At 40.3% G+C, this 19,536-nt stretch overlaps 2 protein-coding genes and 1 long non-coding RNA gene across 16 annotated transcripts in view; 1 reads left to right on the forward strand and 2 right to left on the reverse strand.

The window, feature by feature from the left end:
- The window catches only part of SPICE1 (spindle and centriole associated protein 1), a 65,298-nt gene extending 58,267 nt beyond the window's left edge, over positions 1 to 7,031 (reverse strand). For 2 of the 5 annotated variants that reach the window (XR_006609095.1, XM_045088395.1), the window contains exons 1-2: positions 6,624 to 7,031; positions 4,419 to 4,560 (exon numbers count right to left, since the gene is read on the reverse strand). The gene's annotated coding sequence lies outside the window, so the exon portion shown is untranslated. The remainder of the gene's footprint in view (positions 1 to 4,418; positions 4,561 to 6,623) is intronic. The other 3 variants (XM_004761433.3, XM_045088394.1, XM_004761434.3) reach the window with 2 other exon arrangements.
- SIDT1 (SID1 transmembrane family member 1) overlaps positions 5,650 to 19,536 on the forward strand; it is a 97,823-nt gene continuing 83,936 nt past the window's right edge. For 2 of the 10 annotated variants that reach the window (XR_006609096.1, XM_045088403.1), the window contains exons 1-2: positions 5,660 to 5,923; positions 6,009 to 6,582. Coding sequence is in view for 8 of the 10 variants with exons in the window: in XM_045088403.1 (XP_044944338.1) it covers positions 6,373 to 6,582 (210 nt within the window). In the remaining 2 variants the exon portion in view is untranslated. Of the gene's footprint in view, positions 5,924 to 6,008; positions 6,583 to 19,536 lie in introns of all 10 variants that reach the window. The other 8 variants (XM_013060930.2, XM_045088399.1, XM_045088398.1 and 5 more) reach the window with 7 other exon arrangements.
- On the reverse strand, positions 8,311 to 17,688 carry LOC123394383. Its single transcript, XR_006609097.1, has 3 exons — positions 17,508 to 17,688; positions 12,537 to 12,705; positions 8,311 to 8,486 (listed from the first exon to the last, which is right to left on the reverse strand). It is a non-coding gene; the product is annotated as an uncharacterized LOC123394383 (long non-coding RNA).

Below are 19,536 nucleotides of genomic sequence, written 5' to 3' on the forward strand. Positions count from 1 at the left end.
TTACCTCAGGTAGATGACTATCCTACAAAGGAAAGTTTAGATAAGTGATACCATTAGAGATAGCCTAATAACCAGTTTCAATTCTGAAGTACCACCCATGAACAAATAGTACGTCTAGATTCTCAGTGTGAGTCTCCAGTAAAGCTAGGCAATTTGCAGAAAGTCCCATAACTGAAGAAAGACAATTACGGAGTTCCTCTTCTTCAAAGCAAAAGAGTGGTAGGATTCAGGGTATTGTAGCAGTGGCTAGGAATGTAAGAGGGAGAGGGCAACAAGGGGTGTAAATCCATAAGAGATTAATCAATGGACTTCAGGGTGTTGCGGGTTCTCCAGGAGACTTGACCGGTAGTCAAGTCAGTACTGCATGTGGAACCATAAAATCAAACAAGGAACCTAGAACTAATTCCACAGAAGTTTTGCAGTGGCACTATTGCCCTAACACAGAGGGTATTATCCTTTGCAACTGGAGTAGTTGTGAGGCTACAGTAAGTGAGGGGCTTTTACGGTGTCCATGAAGTTGACTTAAAGCCCCGAGGCTTTAAACCCCAGAACACTCATGCACAAATAGACAAAAGCGTTTCTGTTGTTTGTAGGGATGTCCAGGCAAGTGGGCTGTCGAGGACCCTTCTTCAGATTAAAGAAGGCTTGTGTAATACTTGGGCTCCCAGAAGAGAGTGGATCTTACTAAAACCTTAGTCATTTCATAAAGAGGTGTCACAATCTCGGAAAAAAATTACACCCCTTGTCTGAAATATTAGACCTAGATGTCATCTCAGTTATAATTTTGTGAGGGGTCTAGGATAGTTTTGGATAGTCTTTATCCTTTTATGAGAGAATGTCTTTCACTCCTTCAAATAGCCCATGCCCTAAATAATGTACCTTGTTTTGACAAAACTGTAATTATCTCTTTTGAGATGTTATGCCTTTTTTCTGTTAAGGCTGAGAGCTACAGGCTTCTATGAACAAAGTAGGAAATTACCCACATATTACATCAGAAATGAAGCATAAGGGAAATTTGGATCTTTTGGTCATTGATTAAAGGCCAAAGAAAAATAGGAAGGGGTTTCAGTGAACCCTTAGGGTCTAGCTATCCATGTCTATCATTGCCCCCTCAGATGAAGGCAAAAGGATATTGACTCTTAAGTGTAGGAATACATCCAGAAAAGGCACTAGCAATGATCCACTACAGGGAAGGAGGTGGTTTGTGGGAGAATGGATGACAGGATGGAATTTGGGGTAGGTATTAATGGAGAAGGAGAGATAACAATTGTATTGGTGTCCTGAGATCTTAAACAAATCAATATACTTGTCCACTTGGTTTCTTTACTGGCAGGACAGGAATGTTACAAGGGCTCATGTACCTTATGAGAAAGGACTCTTTATATAAGGCTCTCAACTATAAATTTGAGTCTTTTCTTGCTCTAGCTTCTAACCTTGGGGAAGTTTGAGAACTTGATAAACTCTAAATGAACTTTAATATATGCTGTTCCAATTATTTTTCCTATGTCAAAGGGGATTTTAGCCCATAAAGAGTCAAGTACAATGTCAAGATCTGTATCTGGAGTATACATCAAGTATACTGGAGAAGGAAAGTTTTATACGAAGCAGACACAAGTTGATTAGGAATTGATACATCCTCTGAAACCTCAAGAAATAGTCCCTCTGGTGTGCATTTAGTATTTCAGCACTATTTGCTAAGTAGATCTCTCCCTAATAAATTTGTAGATGCGGTATCACAGAGGAAGAAGAGATGTCAATCAAGGATCCAAAAGTTGTAGCTCAGTGCTGGGAGATAGGGACAAATCTGTGAGTTGTTTGAAATACTTACACTTTTGTTCTATGCTTACACCAAGGAAGAGATTGAACAAAGATGGCAGGGTTTAATGTAGAACAGTTAGTGTTGTTGGGAGATATTTTCTGTTTGTCCCCAAATCTCCTATAGTTTCATCTTTTTATTTGTTTGCATGATTAAATTATGATCCAATCAACTTTTATTTGAAATGTTTTGGGTTTGACTCTTAGGAGACTTAGACTTCTTTTTCTGGCCTTTTTCTGACCCGAAGGTTTTTCATGGAAAGAGAGATCCTCAGGTCGCTTTCCAGGTTGATCCAATCGGCTTTTGTCATCCAGGATTTAGCATCTGAGGTTCTGATCAACATGCATGCAAGTTGATACAGGTCAGGCAACTCTGGGTCATATGCATCCAAAGGATTACAAATTCTTCTATGAGTCTTCGCTAGTCTTGCTTGGGTTTAGGGAAATCATTCATTGTAGCTCTTAATTCGTCTCAGATTCAAAGTTTAAATTCTACAGACACCTGCATACCTGGCTTATGGGAGGGATAGACTATTGGAGTCAACTAGCATTTGGAGGCTTTAGAGAGTTGCTGGGAAAAGATAGGGCATCTGAACAGGGGAAAAGGAAGGAAGAGGTGCAGAAGGAGGGACTTCAGAAGAATAAGGAGGAAGGGAGAGAGCTGGCCACAGGAAAGTAACTGAAGGACTTGGAGGGGGAAGACTTACTATCTAAATGAATCTAGATTATAGGTTAAGCTTGCCAAATTTCTCATTAGTTTTGACCAAAGAATATTTTAGTAAAGGAATTTTTAACATAATTTCATTTGAAGTCCTCTGCAAACCACTCAAAAAATGGGGTCCATTGGATCTGAGAAATCTTTATTCTTTTTGTTTTTTAAAGCATCTGTCAAATAAACAATTTTGGTCAAGGCCGATATTCCACAATGGTCATTTAAGGCCCAGGTCATCCTTGGTGAAATTTCGTCATTTGAAACATATAGGTGCAAAAATTAGAATTGTAATGAGTGTACATATAAGAAGGTGCAAAAATTAGAATTGTAATGAGTGTACATATAAGAAGTGAAGCTTCTCGAAAAGAAAAAGAATTAAACTTAGCCGAGACTGTAAGAGCTGGCAGCTGGAAGTGATGCTTGTGTACTTTGAGTCTTGAGACTCCAGCTTGAAGGGAGCTGCCTCCAAATGTAGACCCAACAACCTATACCTGCGAGCAGGTGGAAAACCAGAGAGAATGTTCTCTGGGAATCAAAGCCAAACTCTAAGGACAAAACAATGGAAACAAAGGATAGCCTAGTTTTATAGGTGATCCAAAGCAAAGTTTGCCCAAAAGAAGGCTGGTCCAGTGTTCTGCTCTATGACAGCCAATACTTTTGGAAAATAGAACACAAAACAGAAGCAGGAAAGAGAGCAAAGATGGCTGAAAAGGAATACCTGAACTCCACCAAAGATGCCAAACAAATGGAAACCAACAACAAAACCCAGATATCAAACTGAGATGAGATAGCCAAAGAACTCAGAAGCAAAAAAAAAGCCAAGCTCAGACATGGTGTTCACTTACCATGTCAACGCATACCCAACAAGTGAGCTGTAAGGCCCAGAGGCCCTTGGTGAGTATCGCACCTGGGTAAAGGCTGGAGCCATTCAAATGGCAACAGATTTCCTCATGCAGAGGTTGCTTGCTATAGCAAGCCACCATCTCCTCTGCTTGACCAAGACTCAAAGACAGGCAGGGGACTGGGAATGCTTTATAATGAAGAAAAGGCAAGGTTTCAGAATACTCTGATTGTATCTTGGTGGTACAGAGAAGCTGCAAGCAGACTAACTAGAAGTGGGGCATTTTTATGGTTCACAAAATATATTTGGCTTCCTCTGATGAATCTTGAGTTGGGAGCAGAGGCAAAAATTGGGGAACTCGGCAGTCACTGACCAAGTCCTGATCATTCTGGGCCATTTGCTGCAAAGATTGTGGTTTGTCTTCCTAGACCAGGTGCTGTAGAGTTTGGGGTCAGAGGTCTATTATCATATATAGTCTGGTCATTGACTGTTCATATATTCAGCCTGTCACAGTGGAAGCTTGGCATTGTAGATATTCTACAAGTCTGATTGCTGAACCGTATTTAACTTTTTTAGCTGTTGAACTAGGAGTCATACAATAATAATATTTAGTCATACAACGTGTAAACTTTCTAATATAATTTCAAAAACATTCTTCTGACCCTCCCCCCATCTTTACAGCAACCTTGTGATCCTGAGAGGTTAATTACCCAAGGCCATTCAATGGAATGAGGATTAGATCATAGTATAATTTGTAATATATAATTCAAATTATATATATGTCATCTATAATGGCTTTAAGATAAATGTTTTGGCTTCTTTGCTAAGATAAAGGATCTGTTCTAATCACTTCTAATTTCAATGCTTAAAGTTAGGGTCATAGCTCCTTCAAATACCCACAAGGCTGTCATGTGGAAGAAGGATTAAGTTTATTCCTATGGCTCCAGAGGGCAGAACCCATGCCAGTGAGTGAAAGAGAGGCAGATTTCAATTTAGAATGTGAAATACCGTTCTAGTAATGAGACATTTGCCCGCAAAAGAAGGAGTTACCTTGTGCTAAAGCCAGTTCCTCATCTCTTATGTGCTGAGTAGGACTGCATGATCCTATAGCTGTAGAGAGTGCTTGAACTGGCCAGGCCAGCTAAACTTGAAGGACTTGATGAACGTCAAGTTTATTAAATTTTGTTAAATTCTGAAAAGAGATACAGACACTCTAAATACAGCAGTTCAATGTCTGGATGAAATTATCATATTTCTCAAAACAATGAGTTGCACTTTAAACTTTACCCCCAGACTCCTCTTTGAATTTGTATTTTTGTCCTTATGCCCATACATTTTCAAGAACATTTTTTTAAAAGTGAAAATTGTCCTAATAAGTACTCTCTAACTTAATCTTCCTTTAGTATTATTTTCTAATTGCACAGTTATGAAACATTATACCAAATGTATTGAACTCATTTGTGATATTTTAATAAATTACAGGAATTCAGTGAGGTTAAAAACAACAAAAACAACTTGGGGTGCCTGGGTGGTTCATTCCGTTATGCCTCAAACTCTTGGTGTTGGCTCAGGTCATGATCTCAGGGGCATAAGATCCAGTCCCCGAGTGAAACTCAGGGCTTGGTGTGGAGCCAGCTTGAGATTCTCTGTCTCCCTCACCCACTGCCCTACCTCCCTCTTGTGTGCGCTCTCTCTCTCTCTAAAATAACTAAACAAATCAAACCCTCCCTTTGAATGGTAAATGCTAGGATTTTAATCTGTAACTTAATTCTTTGAACATGATCTTTTCTTCTTCTGGCTTCTCTTTAAATGTTCCTTCAGACCGAATGCAATTTTATTACTTTCTAGTTTACAAATAACTTGAAGCTGAAATAAGACAGTGAGTTCTCTTCTGCACCTGAACAGTGATTGTTTGATGTTCCCTAAGGACTTCCCAGGGATCCTCTTCCCACCTCACCCTTTATCTGTCTCTCCAGCTGTTTAAATCAAATCCCCTAAGTTCTGCCAGAAGAATAGTTCCTTATAATGACCCCTAGTTTCTCTCTTTTGAAAAAGAATTCAGAACCCCAGGGATTCTCCCAGGATCTAAGAAGTCCTCGCAGAAGTGAAGAAGGCAGGAAGTTGGCTCAGACGGAAAGTAACCCTATGCAGAAACCCAGCTTCTCTGAGACCTTGACAACTTCCGGGACCAGATTTCAGGCGTGTTGGAAATTGTCTTCTTTACCCTATCTCTTCATTGTCTTTATGACTGTACATATGCAATAGGTACACAAACAGCGAGGGAGAGAGAAAGCGATAGTGTGAGGCTCTCCCTGAGAATAGAAGATGATAAAGAAATAAAACAGGTGTCTGGGAAGGGGTTCTGTTAGTGAAGGGAGAAGTGAGAGTTAATAACCATCATTCAAACGGGCGGGAGTTCTCTGCAGGTAGCAGACAGGAAAAGCAAACTCGTGCACCCTCTTTGGGGACAGGCTCTGTTGCTTTCTCTTTCTTCGCTTGCAGTCGGTGCACATTTACTTGAAACAGACTGTATTTCCTGCTTCGTGGCTTATCAGGTTGACTCTTAAGACTAGTAACTATTTCTTTCCTTAATGTCTCTAATGCCTTTTAAAATTTATTATTTATTATTTTTTTTTTGAGATTGATTAAGGACTAAATCTGTTGAAATTCTGGCTGGGTAAGTGGGGGATTATCAGAAATGAGAAAAGGGGGAGGAAAGGGACTTGGAAGCGGGAGAGCTAAGCAGCAGCCCCAGGCCCCCGTACCCTCCGCCCCCGCTACCCCTGGCCCACGACCTCCCGCGGAGACCCCAGGCGGCTGCATCAATATTTGATCGGGTCTTCGCCGGCTGATTGCCATCACTCGCCGGCGGGGCTTGCCAGGCATCACCCGCGCTGAGCTGAAGCCGGCGCCCAGGCCCGCCGGGGGGCTTTGCAAGGACCCGCTCTGCGCTCGCTCGCTCGCCAGGGAGGCTCTGCTTGGTAGCAGGGGCGCGGCGCCCACCATGCGGAGCTGCCCGCGGCTCGCGCTGCTTTGCGCGCTGCTACCCTGGCTCCTGCGGGCGGCGGCACCCCCGCGACCCGCGCAACCCCTCCCACGCCGCGACCCCCACGACCCCGCCAGGGGCGCCGATTTTGATCGCGTCTACAGCGGGGTGGTGAGCCTCAGCACCGAGAACATCTACTCCTTCAACTACACCAGCCAGCCTGGCCAGGTAAGACACTCGCTCTCCTCGCTCGACTCCCAGGAACTTACCAGATCTCAGAGCCCCGTCGCTGCTTTGGGTCCCCTGGGAATTGACCTCGGGAGTCCTCAGGGACCGGAGGACCCTCGTTCCCTTTCCCCTTCAATGCAATCAGTATCCTGCCCGAGGCTGCGGCATCCTCTCGCAAACCGGCCTCGGGGACAACTCTGGTTCATCTCGCACCTTCCCTGGCCTGGTCCCCTGGCATTTCGGGGCTTTGCAGAGGGGCGGGTTCCCTGCACCTTCTGTGGCTCCTGGCCCCCTGCTTGGCCTTTCTCTAGGAAACTCAAGATTTCTGGGGTGGTGGAGGGAAAGGACCGCACTTCTGTGCCTAATCCCTGGGGAAGAAGGAACCTCATTTCATTTGGATGATTCTGCCAGACCCTTCTATTTCATAGCTCCTGGGGAGGGAGAGCTGCTCAGAATCTAAAATAGGAATGTGTGAGAATGGACGCAAGCTGCAGAGCGTGTGTGTGTTCAATAGTCACTTCCTGTGATTCTGTACTACTGTCACACGTCTGGGCTTCAGAAAAGCCACAAGACCTGGCCAGAGATGTTGCAACTGCAGCCATCAGCTGATCTATGAAGGTTTTGATGTTAAATAAGGATGGATAATTGTGGGAAAGTTCTAGACCTATTTCTGACAAGAATCGAGGTGAGACAAGGGGAGGAAATGACTGCTTCAGCAACTACCCCTTTGACACATATACTCTGATTATATAATGTAGAAAAAATGCATAGGTAGATTTTTCCGTTTGATATGGTCCCCTTTGGGTCACAGAGAAAAGAGAAGACTTGCCATTGTGCCTGCCTCTGGGTCTTCTTCCCATATGGATGTGTATGTGTATCTCTTACTGTGACAGCGTTCCCTACTCCCTTGGGAGATTCCAGAACCAGATGACTTAGATACCACAATATGCCTTCCTCTCTAACTCTCAGTGAGAACCAGAGCTCAGAAACCTGGTAGCCTGGAGTAGTATTGAGTAGCATGGACCAGTTTGCCCACCATCACTCCCAGACATCTCCCTGAGCAATTTCCCCATCTCCAGGCTGGCACCAAAGGTCGCCAAGGCAGCGCAGCCCTCACCCTGGCCAGTCGCCTGCTGACCTTCAGGTTGGATGTCCTGAAGTGAGCAGCGTGCCCATGTGCAGAGCCATTCTACTGGGGACAAGTGGGAGGGACAGTTTTTAATCCTCCCAATTCCATGTCACTCATCTCTTCCTGTCCAATGTGCAGTACAGACCTGCGGAGATGGTGCCATCTCAGTGAGTTGTGTTCCTAGCCCTGTCATTTGCTCAGAATGAATAGCCTGGAAAACTCCCTGATCTCTGGGGTACACTGTCAGTTTTCCCCTAAATCATTGGGAAGGGCATTCAGATGTTAGGTGCAAAGTGAGTCCTGACATCAGCCTTTATTTAGTATTTCTTACACTTCTGCTTAGAAATAGATGGGCTGTTTTTAAACTGTTGCTTGGCCTTTCTGCCCTTAGTATTTGGTGAGTTTCTCTGCCACAAGCATAGGTGCTCTGTGTGCAGCTGGGTCACCTGCTTGACTTCCCTAGAAAAGCCTGAGATATTGAGGACAGGGGCAGAGTCATGTTCATTTACTAATGTTTTTGAAAAGTGAATAAGTGAAGAAAGATTGAAGGAAACTGCAAAACTAAATAAAGGTAAATAAAATAAAATACATACTTTAGGGGGCGCCTAGGTGGCTCATCCAGTTAAGCATCCAGCTCTTGATTTTGGCTGAAGACATGATCTCAGGGCCCTGGGATCAAGCCTTGTGTCAGGTTCTTTGACTCAGCGTGGAGTCCACTTAGGATTCTCTCTCCCTCGCTCCCTTCCTGCTCCTCCTCTAAAATAAATAACTAAACCTTTAAGAAAAAGAAAAACAAAAATATATATACATATTTTAGTAGGTTGAAAGTGTGAGATCATTCCAGATAAAAACAACATTTTTAACAATTGTTATGAAATTATGCCCTTTCCGTTTTGCCTGTCTACATGTTTAAATAGCTCTTGTTTTATAAAACAAGAGTGAAAACTCATTTTTTTAAAGATTTTATTTATTTATTTGACAGACAGAGATCAGAAGTAGGCAGAGAAGCCCGCAGAGAAGGGAGGAAGCAGGCTCCCTGCTGAGCAGAGAGCCTGATGCAGGGCTCCATCCCAGGACCCTAGGATCATGACCTGAACCGAAGGCAGAGGCTTTAACCCACTGAGCCACCCAGGTGCCCCTGAAAATTCATTTTTAAAATACTTTGCATAATACAATAAAAAGATGACAACCTCAGCAGTCCCTAAAATTTCACTAGTCTGAGAAATACAGTTGGGAACCATGGGGCTGGCAGATAACTCAGGTGTTTTAATTATTTTAACACTGGTATGAACCAGATGTCCTCAACGCTTACAGCTTTAGAGAGACCGCTTTTTAATTCTTTTTTTTTTCCTAAAGATTTTATTTATTTATTTGAGAGAGAGACAGTGAGAGAGAGCGTGAGAGGCGAGAAGCTCAGAGGGAGAAGCAGACTCCCTATGAAGCTGGGAGCCTGATGCGGGACTCGATCCCGGGACTCCTGGACCATGACCTGAGCCAAAGGCAGTTGCCCAACCAACCGAGCCACCCAGGTGCCCGAGAGACGGCTTTTTAGTATGCAAATAAAACAGTGAAAACCTCAATCCTCTTACTTGGGGAAATTGCTCCCTTTCACTCCCCCTGGTATTCCTGATATACCTCGTATTCTCCAGAGATGGCATTTTTCTCATCTATCTATCCAAACCATTACTCTTATTTCTCTTGATTGCCTCCTCTCTCCTTGGTCCCATTTGCCCCACATTGGATACCAGCGGCCCCATCTTCCAATACCATGAATACCATGCCTTTGAATATAGCAGAATTTTCCTGAAGGTTTGGACTGACATAAGGGAATTACAGAGCAGAGCAGGGTAGGTGATAGATTAAAGTGGAGATCTAGGCAATGCTGTCATAACTACTTATTAGCTATTCCCCACTAGGGGAAATTTCAAGATGGCGACACTACCTTTTAGGCCTGGTTTATCACCATGTTCTTGGCTACTCCCTACCCCAAATGCTGGCCTCTTCCACTCTCTAAATTTTTGTTAATTCATGAGAAGCAGTTTGTCTCCATTGCAGATCCCAAACTCACTGAAGGGCTCTGCTAAATAAAGCACTATGAACCCAAGAGCCATAGTTTGGCCAGGACCTTTTTCCTTTAACCTGACCCAAGTGTTGGTCAGGGACACCTCCCCTGCCAGGGGTCATTTCCCACCCATCCCTCTTCAGTGCACCAAAGAATTGGGTTTAGGGGGGAAAAAGTATAGCCGTTTGAGTTTTCATCTTTTTCCCTTTACTCTTCAAGCCATTGTTATGTTTGACATTATTTTTTCTTCACTTTGGAAGAGAAAGGCTTTTCCCAATTTAGGCTTTGGTAAGAAGGGGAAGCTGCTGTGGAAACCTTGGCCCCTAACCTTTCCTGTCAGCCACTGCCTCTCCCATACCAAACACTGATCCAAAGAACTAGTTAGCCAGGCATGTGTCATGCTAATTAGCTGAGGTCAATATCAGGAAAAGCCTCACATGCCTTCTAGGCAGAGTAATGTAAATATGAAGTTGCCACTAAAAAAAAAAAAAACAACTCTGAAAGAATAGAGCGACTGCTTTAAAGAATAGTAAAAATAAGGATTGAAGGTGCAGGTTAAGCAAGATCATGGTTCATTTCACTTCCCTGAAGGGGAAGTATCTGGAGACTCCTTTTCAGGGGAGTAGAGTTTCACTGCGGGCGAACAGGGTGTTCTACCACTACTGGGCTGGAAATAAACTAGAAGGAAATCACCTTGTTGAGAAAGTCACCAGGCATATGTTTGACTAGGACAGAGGGCACGAAAGCAGGTTTATTGAGAAATGAGAATACTCCTGTAGAGACAGGTGGTGGCCATAATCAGATGTTTATACTTGAGCTAAATGCTGATAAGAAGGCTTTCAATAAAAAATGTACCTACCAGCGGGCAAGAAGTCTTCTCAGAAGCTTTCAGTCACAAACTTCGTTGTTCTTTGTAGATCTTTTAATTTGAAATGCTTCCCTGGATATATTCTTTTTGTTTATTCAATGGAAACATTTATCTTTTAATGACATATGCTTTTTTTTAATGCCCAAGGAACAATCCTTGACTTTATTCACCTCAACCTGTAGTTGTATATCTAGAACGAGCTATACTGCCTCTTGGATTCAAATTCAAAATATCTATCCAGTTCCGACAAACATTGAAATATAGATCAGGACACTCCAGTGGTAACTTCTAACTATACATTAGTGGTAACTTAGAAGAATGAAAACCTCTGATGTGATTAGCCTCAGTTCCCCCCGTCTTGGATGGACTCCCCCTGTATTCTTTATGTACTGAGGCAGGGAAACCTTCTTTGCTGGCCTCCCACTTCCTCTTACCGAACAGGACTGGTGCTTGTTTGTGAGGAGGAAATCATCTCATTAGCATGTTATCTGGTGGAACAGAATACCATAGACTGGATTGCTTACAGAACAGACATCACTTCTCACACTTTAGGAGACTAGTTAGTCCAAGATCCAAGTGCCTACTGTGGGCTGACTTCTAGCTTGTAGACAGTACCTTATAGTGTGGGTCTTCACATGGCCCAGAGAGCAGACAGAGAAGCAAGCTCTCTCCTGTCTCTTCTAAGGGCACTAATCTCATCATGAGTGCTCTGACCTCCTGATCTAATGACCTTCCAAAGGCCTTATCTCCAATACTGTCACATGGGGGATTAGACTTCAACATACAAATTTGGGGGCAGAAGGGGACACAAACATTTAGTCCACAGCAGTTACCACCATTTTTCTCTAGGCTCTGAAAACAAAATATCAAAGTGTCATAAGGATGTTTAGGGGCTGACATTACTCCAGTTGTGGGTCCAATTTAATGGACCATTTATGGTCCAATTCTGCCTGAGATGCCTTCTCATCTATCTAGACCTGGTAGTCATGTGCTAAGTTATCAAAAAGATTCTGTAAGTATGTGCTGTCCATTATGGTAGCCACTGTCCACATGTGGCTCTTGCACACTTGAAATGTGGCCAGTCACAAAATGAAATGTACCATAAATGTAGAATACACACCAGACTTCAAAGACAGTATAAAAGAACATGAAATGTGTAATTAATATTTTTATTATATGTTTAAGTGATAATATTTTGGATATATTAAGTTATATCAAATATATTAATAAAATTAACTTCATTTGTTTGTACTTTTTAATATAGCTACTAGAAAAAAAATTTTTTTAACTACTAGAAAATTTAAAAATACCTGTGAGTCATATATTTTCCATGGACAGCACTGCTCCAAGTCTTCCAAGACTTTAGAGAAGTCATTCATCCCATAGATGGCTTTGTTGGAGGAAATAAGGCTTGAAAGGTCATAAGAGATAAAAAGAACTTGGATAGGCCAAAGAAAAGGAGAAAGGCCTTTAAGACAAGGAAAAATGTATCTGATTTCTTTTTTGACAATACTACCTCAGAAGTGGTAGTATATATTTCTACCAGGAGGCACATAATGTCTGGTTGTCTCTTTTTGTGATGATAGCCACCATGGATCATAATTGCCTAGTTTCATTAAGAACAATAAAGTAATAATATTTTAACTATATCCCTTACTTTTTCATCCATGAATTGGAATACTCCTATACTAAGAAACTTCTCATCAGCTCCTGGGGCATCTTAAGCTACTGTTTTGTCTTCCTTCCTTACTTTTACTTACCAATTTACACAAAATAATTAATTGGTCCCCAAGCAGCCTATGATAAGGGTCATGACATTTCATTTAGCATAAGCATGAATTCATGAATTTAAACATATCTGATATGTTTTGACCCATTGCTGTTACTAAACTTACGTTCAAATTGTTCATTGGCCAGTGAAAGCCAGTTTGAGTTGGATCCTGAATTCTCTTGATAAAATCCAAGTGGTCTCTGACATCTTCCTTGCTTTCTGGCATGAAAAGTTATTACAGGCTTAGCAGGTTCAGTTCTTGTCTCCAACATGGAATCAGACAGATCAGGTTCCTTTGAGTAACAAATAGAGACCACAATATGAAACCTAGAGGCTTTTATTGCTAATGGATTGGTAATTTTTTTCTATATCTTTTCAATGGACAGAATTAAGGATAGATTGTATCATGAGCTCATGCTAGCACTTCCAACTCAAATTCAGAAATATAGGCTTTTTACTTAACCTCATCCAACTCACACAGAGATTTCCTTCTGTGCCCAAAACCCTGGTTTTCAACTATATGGACTTACTCACTTGCTTTAACCCACAACATACACACAACAGTTTTAGATAACGATACTAACATTACCACCAGTAAGATAACTGGCGCCAATTTAAGATATATGTTTACAGTTCCTTTTACCTTAGGGCATATTTCATGATTGATTAAGTTGAGTCACATTACTGTGTTTTAAAGTAAGGTAACAGTGCAGTTATGAAATCCTTTCAGTGTAGTTATGTTATCAACTTAGCAGTCTGTTAAGCATTGGACATGTGATTTCAGCTCAGGTCATGATCTCAGGGTCATGAGATGTAGCCCCAAGGCAGGTTCCTCACTGAGCGTGAAGCCTACTTAAAATTATCTCTCCCAGAAGGTGGTGGGGTTATGGACATTGGGGAGGGTATGTGCTATGGTGAGTGCTGTGAAGTGTGTAAACCTGGCGATTCACAGACCTGTACCCCTGGAGCTAATAATACATTATATGTTTATAAAAAATTTTAAAAATTTAAAAAAAAAAGATTCTCTCTCCCTCTCCCTCTGCCACTCCCCACCACCTCATGGGTATGTGCGTAGATGCACACGCACATGCACATATTATGGCCTGTAAAATGAAGCAGTTTTTTTGCTGTTATTATTGTTCCAATGGTTTCCTTTTTTACTAATATATTGATATGTTGCCATTAGCCTCTTCTAGTTTTGTCTCTTAGTTCTCTATGATGAGCAATACTGAAATTAGATGGTAACTTCTTCTTCTTCTTTTTTTAAAAAGATTTTATTATTTATTTGTCAGAGAGAGTGAGCACAGGCAGACAGAGTGACGGCAGAGGCAGAGGGAGAAGCAGGTTCCCCGCTGAGCAAGGAGCCCAATGTGGGACTTGATCCCAGGACGCGGGGATCATGACCTGAGCCCAAGGCAGCCGCTTAACCAACTGAGCCACCCAGGCGTCCCTGGTATCTTCTTCTCCATCTCTTTTTTTCAACTCCCAAATCTAAACCCTAGTTATGCCTATAAAGAAATTAATGAACTTATTCTACTTTTTATATTTTCTCCCCATTCTTGCCCCATTTTTGGTTAGTTGTACATACCTGATTGTTGAAGCATATAGTCATTACAAGCTACACTATCCCTCCTTACAACAAACATTTAGTCTTAGCTGTGCAGGTACCTGTATATTCACAACTAGACTTATGTTAATATTCTCCAGTCATCTGATTGTCTAAAGCTTATTCTCTAGGAGGTGCCTTCTACAATTCCTTCGTGTTTGTAACGCTTTGTCCACAGCCTTTGTACTTGCAAGTCTGATTAGCCGAATATAAACCCCTTACTTACAGTCTTTTTCCTTGAGTTTTAAGCATACTATTCCTTTGGTTTCTGGCAAAAGTGGTAATAAAAGGGATTCTTTCACTTGCAAGTAATTTCATTTTTCTGCCTGGATTCCTGAAAGACTCCTTTTCCTTTTTCTTTGAAATCCAGTAGTTTTCCCAGACCGCCATCTAATAGGTTAGTCTTTCCCAGGTACATGATGTAATTTTGCAATATGTAACTTAAGTGATTATTTCTTTAATTCAGGAAATTTTCCTTAGTGTTTTTAACATTCATTTATTCCAATGCTTGATTATCTTCTTTAGGAATTCTCTTTATACTTATGTTGGCTCTTCTTTGTTGTTTCCTATTACCTACCCATTTTTCTAGAATTATTTTTTTATATCCTGCCCAGATTTTAGAAAATTTTTTCTCCTTTTTACCTTCTGTTTTCCTTATGGCATTATGGAGGTTTTTTTAAATATCCCTCTGCTCCTCCAAATTAAATATTCATTTATGTTAAGATTTTAAATTTTAACTCTAATTTTTTTCCTGAGTTCTGCCCTTTCTTTCTTAAAACTTCATTTTTTCTAATCTCATTTCTGAATTTTTAAAATTCTGATTTATGGCTTTTTTCATAGTTTTTAAGTGTTCATAATTCTTAATTTTGAAATATTATGCTATATTTTCCATCTGTTTTATAGGTACAGTTTTCCAACATATATTCACCATCTGAAATGGTGTTTTCTGTCTCTTACTTTCTTTTACTTACAGTGACTTTGTGTGGGATTCAATTGCAGTCTTTAGGTGTTGCTCATCTTTACATTAGGTGAGTTCTTCTTATTTTAGCAGGGAAAGATGGACCTAGATAGCTTTCCTGTCTTTCTTCTCTTATCTTTGTGAAGTGATCAAAATGTGATATTCTTTCTAAGAAATTTCATAGGTCCTCTCCCTCATATTATGGAGTCTTCCTCTTTCTATTCTAGTAAATTGATTAAACCCAAAGAGAACATTGTTATAACCTCTGATCTATAGCTGGTCAGTCAGGTGACAACATGGACTTTTTAAAAAATTTGTTTATTTATTTATTTAGGTAATCTCTAGGCCCAACCTGGAACTCGAACTCGCAACCCAAAGATCAAGAGTTGCATGCTCTTCTGACTGAGCCAGTCGGGTACCCCCAACCTAGATTCTTTGATTGGCACCTGAAAGCAAGTGGCAGTCTTACAGAACTGAACCCTTAACCTGTGGGATCTGATGCTATCTCCAAGTAGAAAGTGTCAGAATTGAGTTGAATTATGAAACACCCAGCTAATGTCTGAGAATCTCTTGGTGGTGTGGGGAAAAGCATATATTGTAACTGGGGGTGCAGAATTGTACCTCCCCATGACTAGCAAAATAATATTTCCAGGCTCTTAGGGAATCATAAGGGAAGACGACATCATCAGTTATCATCTAGGGCATCTATTGTGACCCATTATCCAGATCATCTAGAGAGGCAGCTCTACCTCTAGATCACTTAATAAGTATAGTAATCCTCAGTTTTGAATTTACAGTTAAATGGATAAGCATATCATTATTTTCTTGATTCATGCTAAACTGAAAGCCAGAAGAGTGAAACAAATTACATCAGCAATTACTGAGGCTAGACTATCCAAGTGTCGGAATTCAGGTTCATCATTTTATCCATTTTATCCATTTCAAATCTTGGACTGTGGAGTTCTCAGTATATATATATTTTTTAATGTAGGTTTTTGTTTTCTGAAATATGATGAACTTTACATTGTCTCTGGGTGGTGAGATTATAGAGTTTTAATGGTCTTTTCTGTTCTTTTCTGTATTTTCTGAGTATTTCATAAAAAATGTTTTGGGGCACCTGGGTGGCTCAGTGGGTTAAAGCCTCTGCCTTTGGCTCAGGTCATGATCCCAAGGTCCTGGGATCGAGCCCCACATCGGGCTCTCTGCTCAGCAGGGAGGCTGCTTCCCCCACTCTCTCTCTCTCTGCCTGCCTCTCTGCCTAGTTGTGATCTCTGTCTGTCAAATAAATCAATAAAATCTTTAATAAACAACAACAACAACAACAACGAAAACGTTTTACTCTCCTAAGGCAAGGACAACCACCAAGAGGCTGAGCAGTTTGGAGGAAGAACATGGGGTGAGGCTCCAGAAGATGTGTGTTTTTAATCTCTTTAACAACCTGTGTACCTGCAGCAAATCCTATTCCCTCCTTGAGCTTTATGTCCCCCGCAGATAAGAGAAGACCACATTTTTTCTCTCTAATGGAGTGCAAAAGTTCAGTGCTCTTTTTTTTTTTTAACCATGTGTAAGATTGTAATTTTTACATATAATTAAAAAAATATCCTATACTTGTATACAACTTCATCTATTTTTTTTATTTTAAGTAAGCTCTATGCACAGTATGGAGCTTAAACCCACAGCCCCGAGGCCAAGAGTCACATACTCTACCAACTGAGCCACCCAGGTGCCCCAAATCTTTTTCTTTTTTATAGACAAGTAGGAGAAATGTCTTGCCAACAAGATCATTTGTAACTCTTTGTCTCATAAAAGCAAATGAATGAAAACTTTAATTTATTGTTTCTGAAAAACTCCTTTTTTGTTTGTCTTGTTGTTTCTTTTGAGACGCTTCCCATAGGGCTCTTCTCTGTCTAGAAGTGGTTTTGTTCTGTTTCATCTTGCTTTGTTCCCACTGAGCCTGTATTCCAGCCACCTTGTTTCTCTCGCACATTCCTTTTGTTTCTTCCTGAGTGTCATGGCAATAGGCTTGCTTTGGTATTGGGTTTAGTTTTTTGGTGGCTGTTATTTTGTTTTGTTTTGATTTTACTGCTGTGATGCTCCCTTCTGTGGGGGTATTTTTAGTATTTGATACAGAATGTAGGGATTTTCACTCATATGGAATATAAGGAACAATGCAGAGGATCACAGGAGAAGGGAGAGAAAACTGAATGGAAGAAATTAGAGAGGGAGACAGACCCTGAGAGACTCTTAACTGTAGAGAACAAACTGAAATTTGCTAGAGGGAAGGTGGTGGGGGAGGGGAGATTGGGTAATGGGTGATGGGCAGTAAGGAGGGCAAGTGCTGTGATGAGCAGGGATGAATCACTGAACTCTACATCTGAAACTAATGATGTACTATATGTTGGCTAATTGAACTTAAATTTTTAAAAAAGCAAAAAAAATTTACACACACACACACACACACACACATATACATGTATACACATGGATTTTTCAGTCTTCCTTCCTTTTGCTCTCTAGTTTCAGCACATTACCTGAAGTATCTCCTATGTCATTTCTCACTGTTGGCTTGAATCTAAAAGGCCAGGGACTTGATACTTGCAATACTGTGAAACTTCTGTGCTGCAAGAAGATGCCAGTATTTCTTTCTTCCTTTCAAATGGGTTGATATTATTACACGTTGCCATGGAGCCCCCAGAGTTTGTTAGCCAGCTCTTCCTACATTGTTTAACTCCGGAGTTAACTGAAGTTTCATGTCAACACACCAAGATGGTGTGTTGATGATTTAAAGATACATCTAATGAGCTATTCGAATTGGGGCCTCACCATTCTTTCTGCTTATTTACTAAGAAAAATACCAAAGATACCATGGTGTCTCCAGGCAATAAAATCATAGTCTTTTTCATTTTGCTAAAAAAAATACATTTTTGAATATTGTTTATTTTCTTTTCTTGGATATTGTGAAAAAATGGAAAGTTTGAAGGTTTTTTTCAGTACATTAGTTGCTATGCAAACCAAAACCAAACAAAACCTAAGGGCCTGTATTCTGCTTAAAAGCTAAGGTCAGCACTGAGAATAACTATTGGACTTAACACTTAAGTTCTCAGTCTAAGATCCTTTGGTTTTCATATGTAATAAGTTTCTAAAAATGTGTAAAAATTGTTTATACAGGAGAAGCAATTGATTTACCGGTCAAAAGATAGTGTTCCATTCCTGGAGAAAGAAAAACAAAGTTGAGTGGCATATAGCAAATGTAGGTTATATATTAAGTGTTATTAATAATAAAATTAATTGAAATAATTTGCTCTAGTAATTAATTACTTCCAAATTCTCACTTGTCTCATCCCCTCAGTTTATTTAAAGTGAGAATAGGCAAATAAATTGATTTTGCTCTTAGGAAGAAGGACAAGCATATGCTGATTTTGTACAAAATTAGACAGGCAGTGTTTCAAGGGGTTGGATAAGAAGAGTGAATCTGGTTTGAAAGTATCTTATATTGAAAAATGCACCCAAAAAAAAGTTGAATATAAACCTTCTTTCTGATAGCACAGCTATAGGAATCCATTTTCCTGTCATAGATCTCAAGAACTGGTAAATTTTCCCTCTGTTCCACTGAAAAGTTTTCAAGAGCTAGCTCTCAGCCCATAATTTTAAGGAAGTTAATTTGGGACCCAGCCTTCTTCAGTTGAGCCCAAGGCTGGCCAGCAGTGTCTATGTGTAATTATGAAAGTACTAGTTTATTTAAAGGTATAAATCACCAGTTTAGGTTAAACTCCTAAGTATTTAAATAAAATACCTTATTTCTGAAAATAATGGCAAAATTAAGTTTATCTATTATCACCAAGTAGCATGTAACCCTGAGTAAAAGCATCCTCTAACTACCTGTAGTCTTACAGTTGATTGGACCATTAAGAGTGTAAAGGTGTGCCCTTCCCTCTGCCTATCCTGGGACACAAAAATTTTTCAGCTTTGTCTGCTTCCTCACTCTTCCTTTATATATATTTTTTTAAATAGACTGTTTTTCAGAGAAGTTTTAGGTTTACAAAAAATTAAACGTTAATTTATTTTTTATTTATAATTAATTATTAACATCTTACATTAGTGTGCTACACTGATGGACCAATACTGATACAGCATTGGTGTTGCAGTGACCTTTATTATTTGCTAAAGTTCACATTTTACTTTATGGTTCACTCTTGGTGTTATATGCTTCCATAGGTTTTGAGAAATGCGTAATGTATCTGCCATTACAGTGGATTGTACAGAATAATTTATTTCATCTCTGTAAAAAATCTCCTATGCTTCACCTATTCACCTCTCCCTCCTACCCTCAAATTCTGAAAATGGCTTATATTTTTTACTGTATCTCTAGTTTTGCCTTTTCCAGAATGTCATATACTTGGAATCATACAGTATGTAGCCTTTTCAGACTTCCTTCTTTCACTTATCAATATGCATTTAAAGTTCCTTCATGGTTATTTTTCATAGCTCCATACCTTATTTCTTTTCAGTGTTGCATAGCATGTTCTTGTTTGGATATGCCACAGTTCATTTATCTGTTTA

This window comes from Mustela putorius, unplaced genomic scaffold (genome assembly GCF_011764305.1).
Source record: "Mustela putorius furo isolate JIRA1106 unplaced genomic scaffold, ASM1176430v1.1 tig00003834_pilon_pilon_pilon, whole genome shotgun sequence".
Lineage (NCBI taxonomy): Eukaryota > Metazoa > Chordata > Mammalia > Carnivora > Mustelidae > Mustela > Mustela putorius.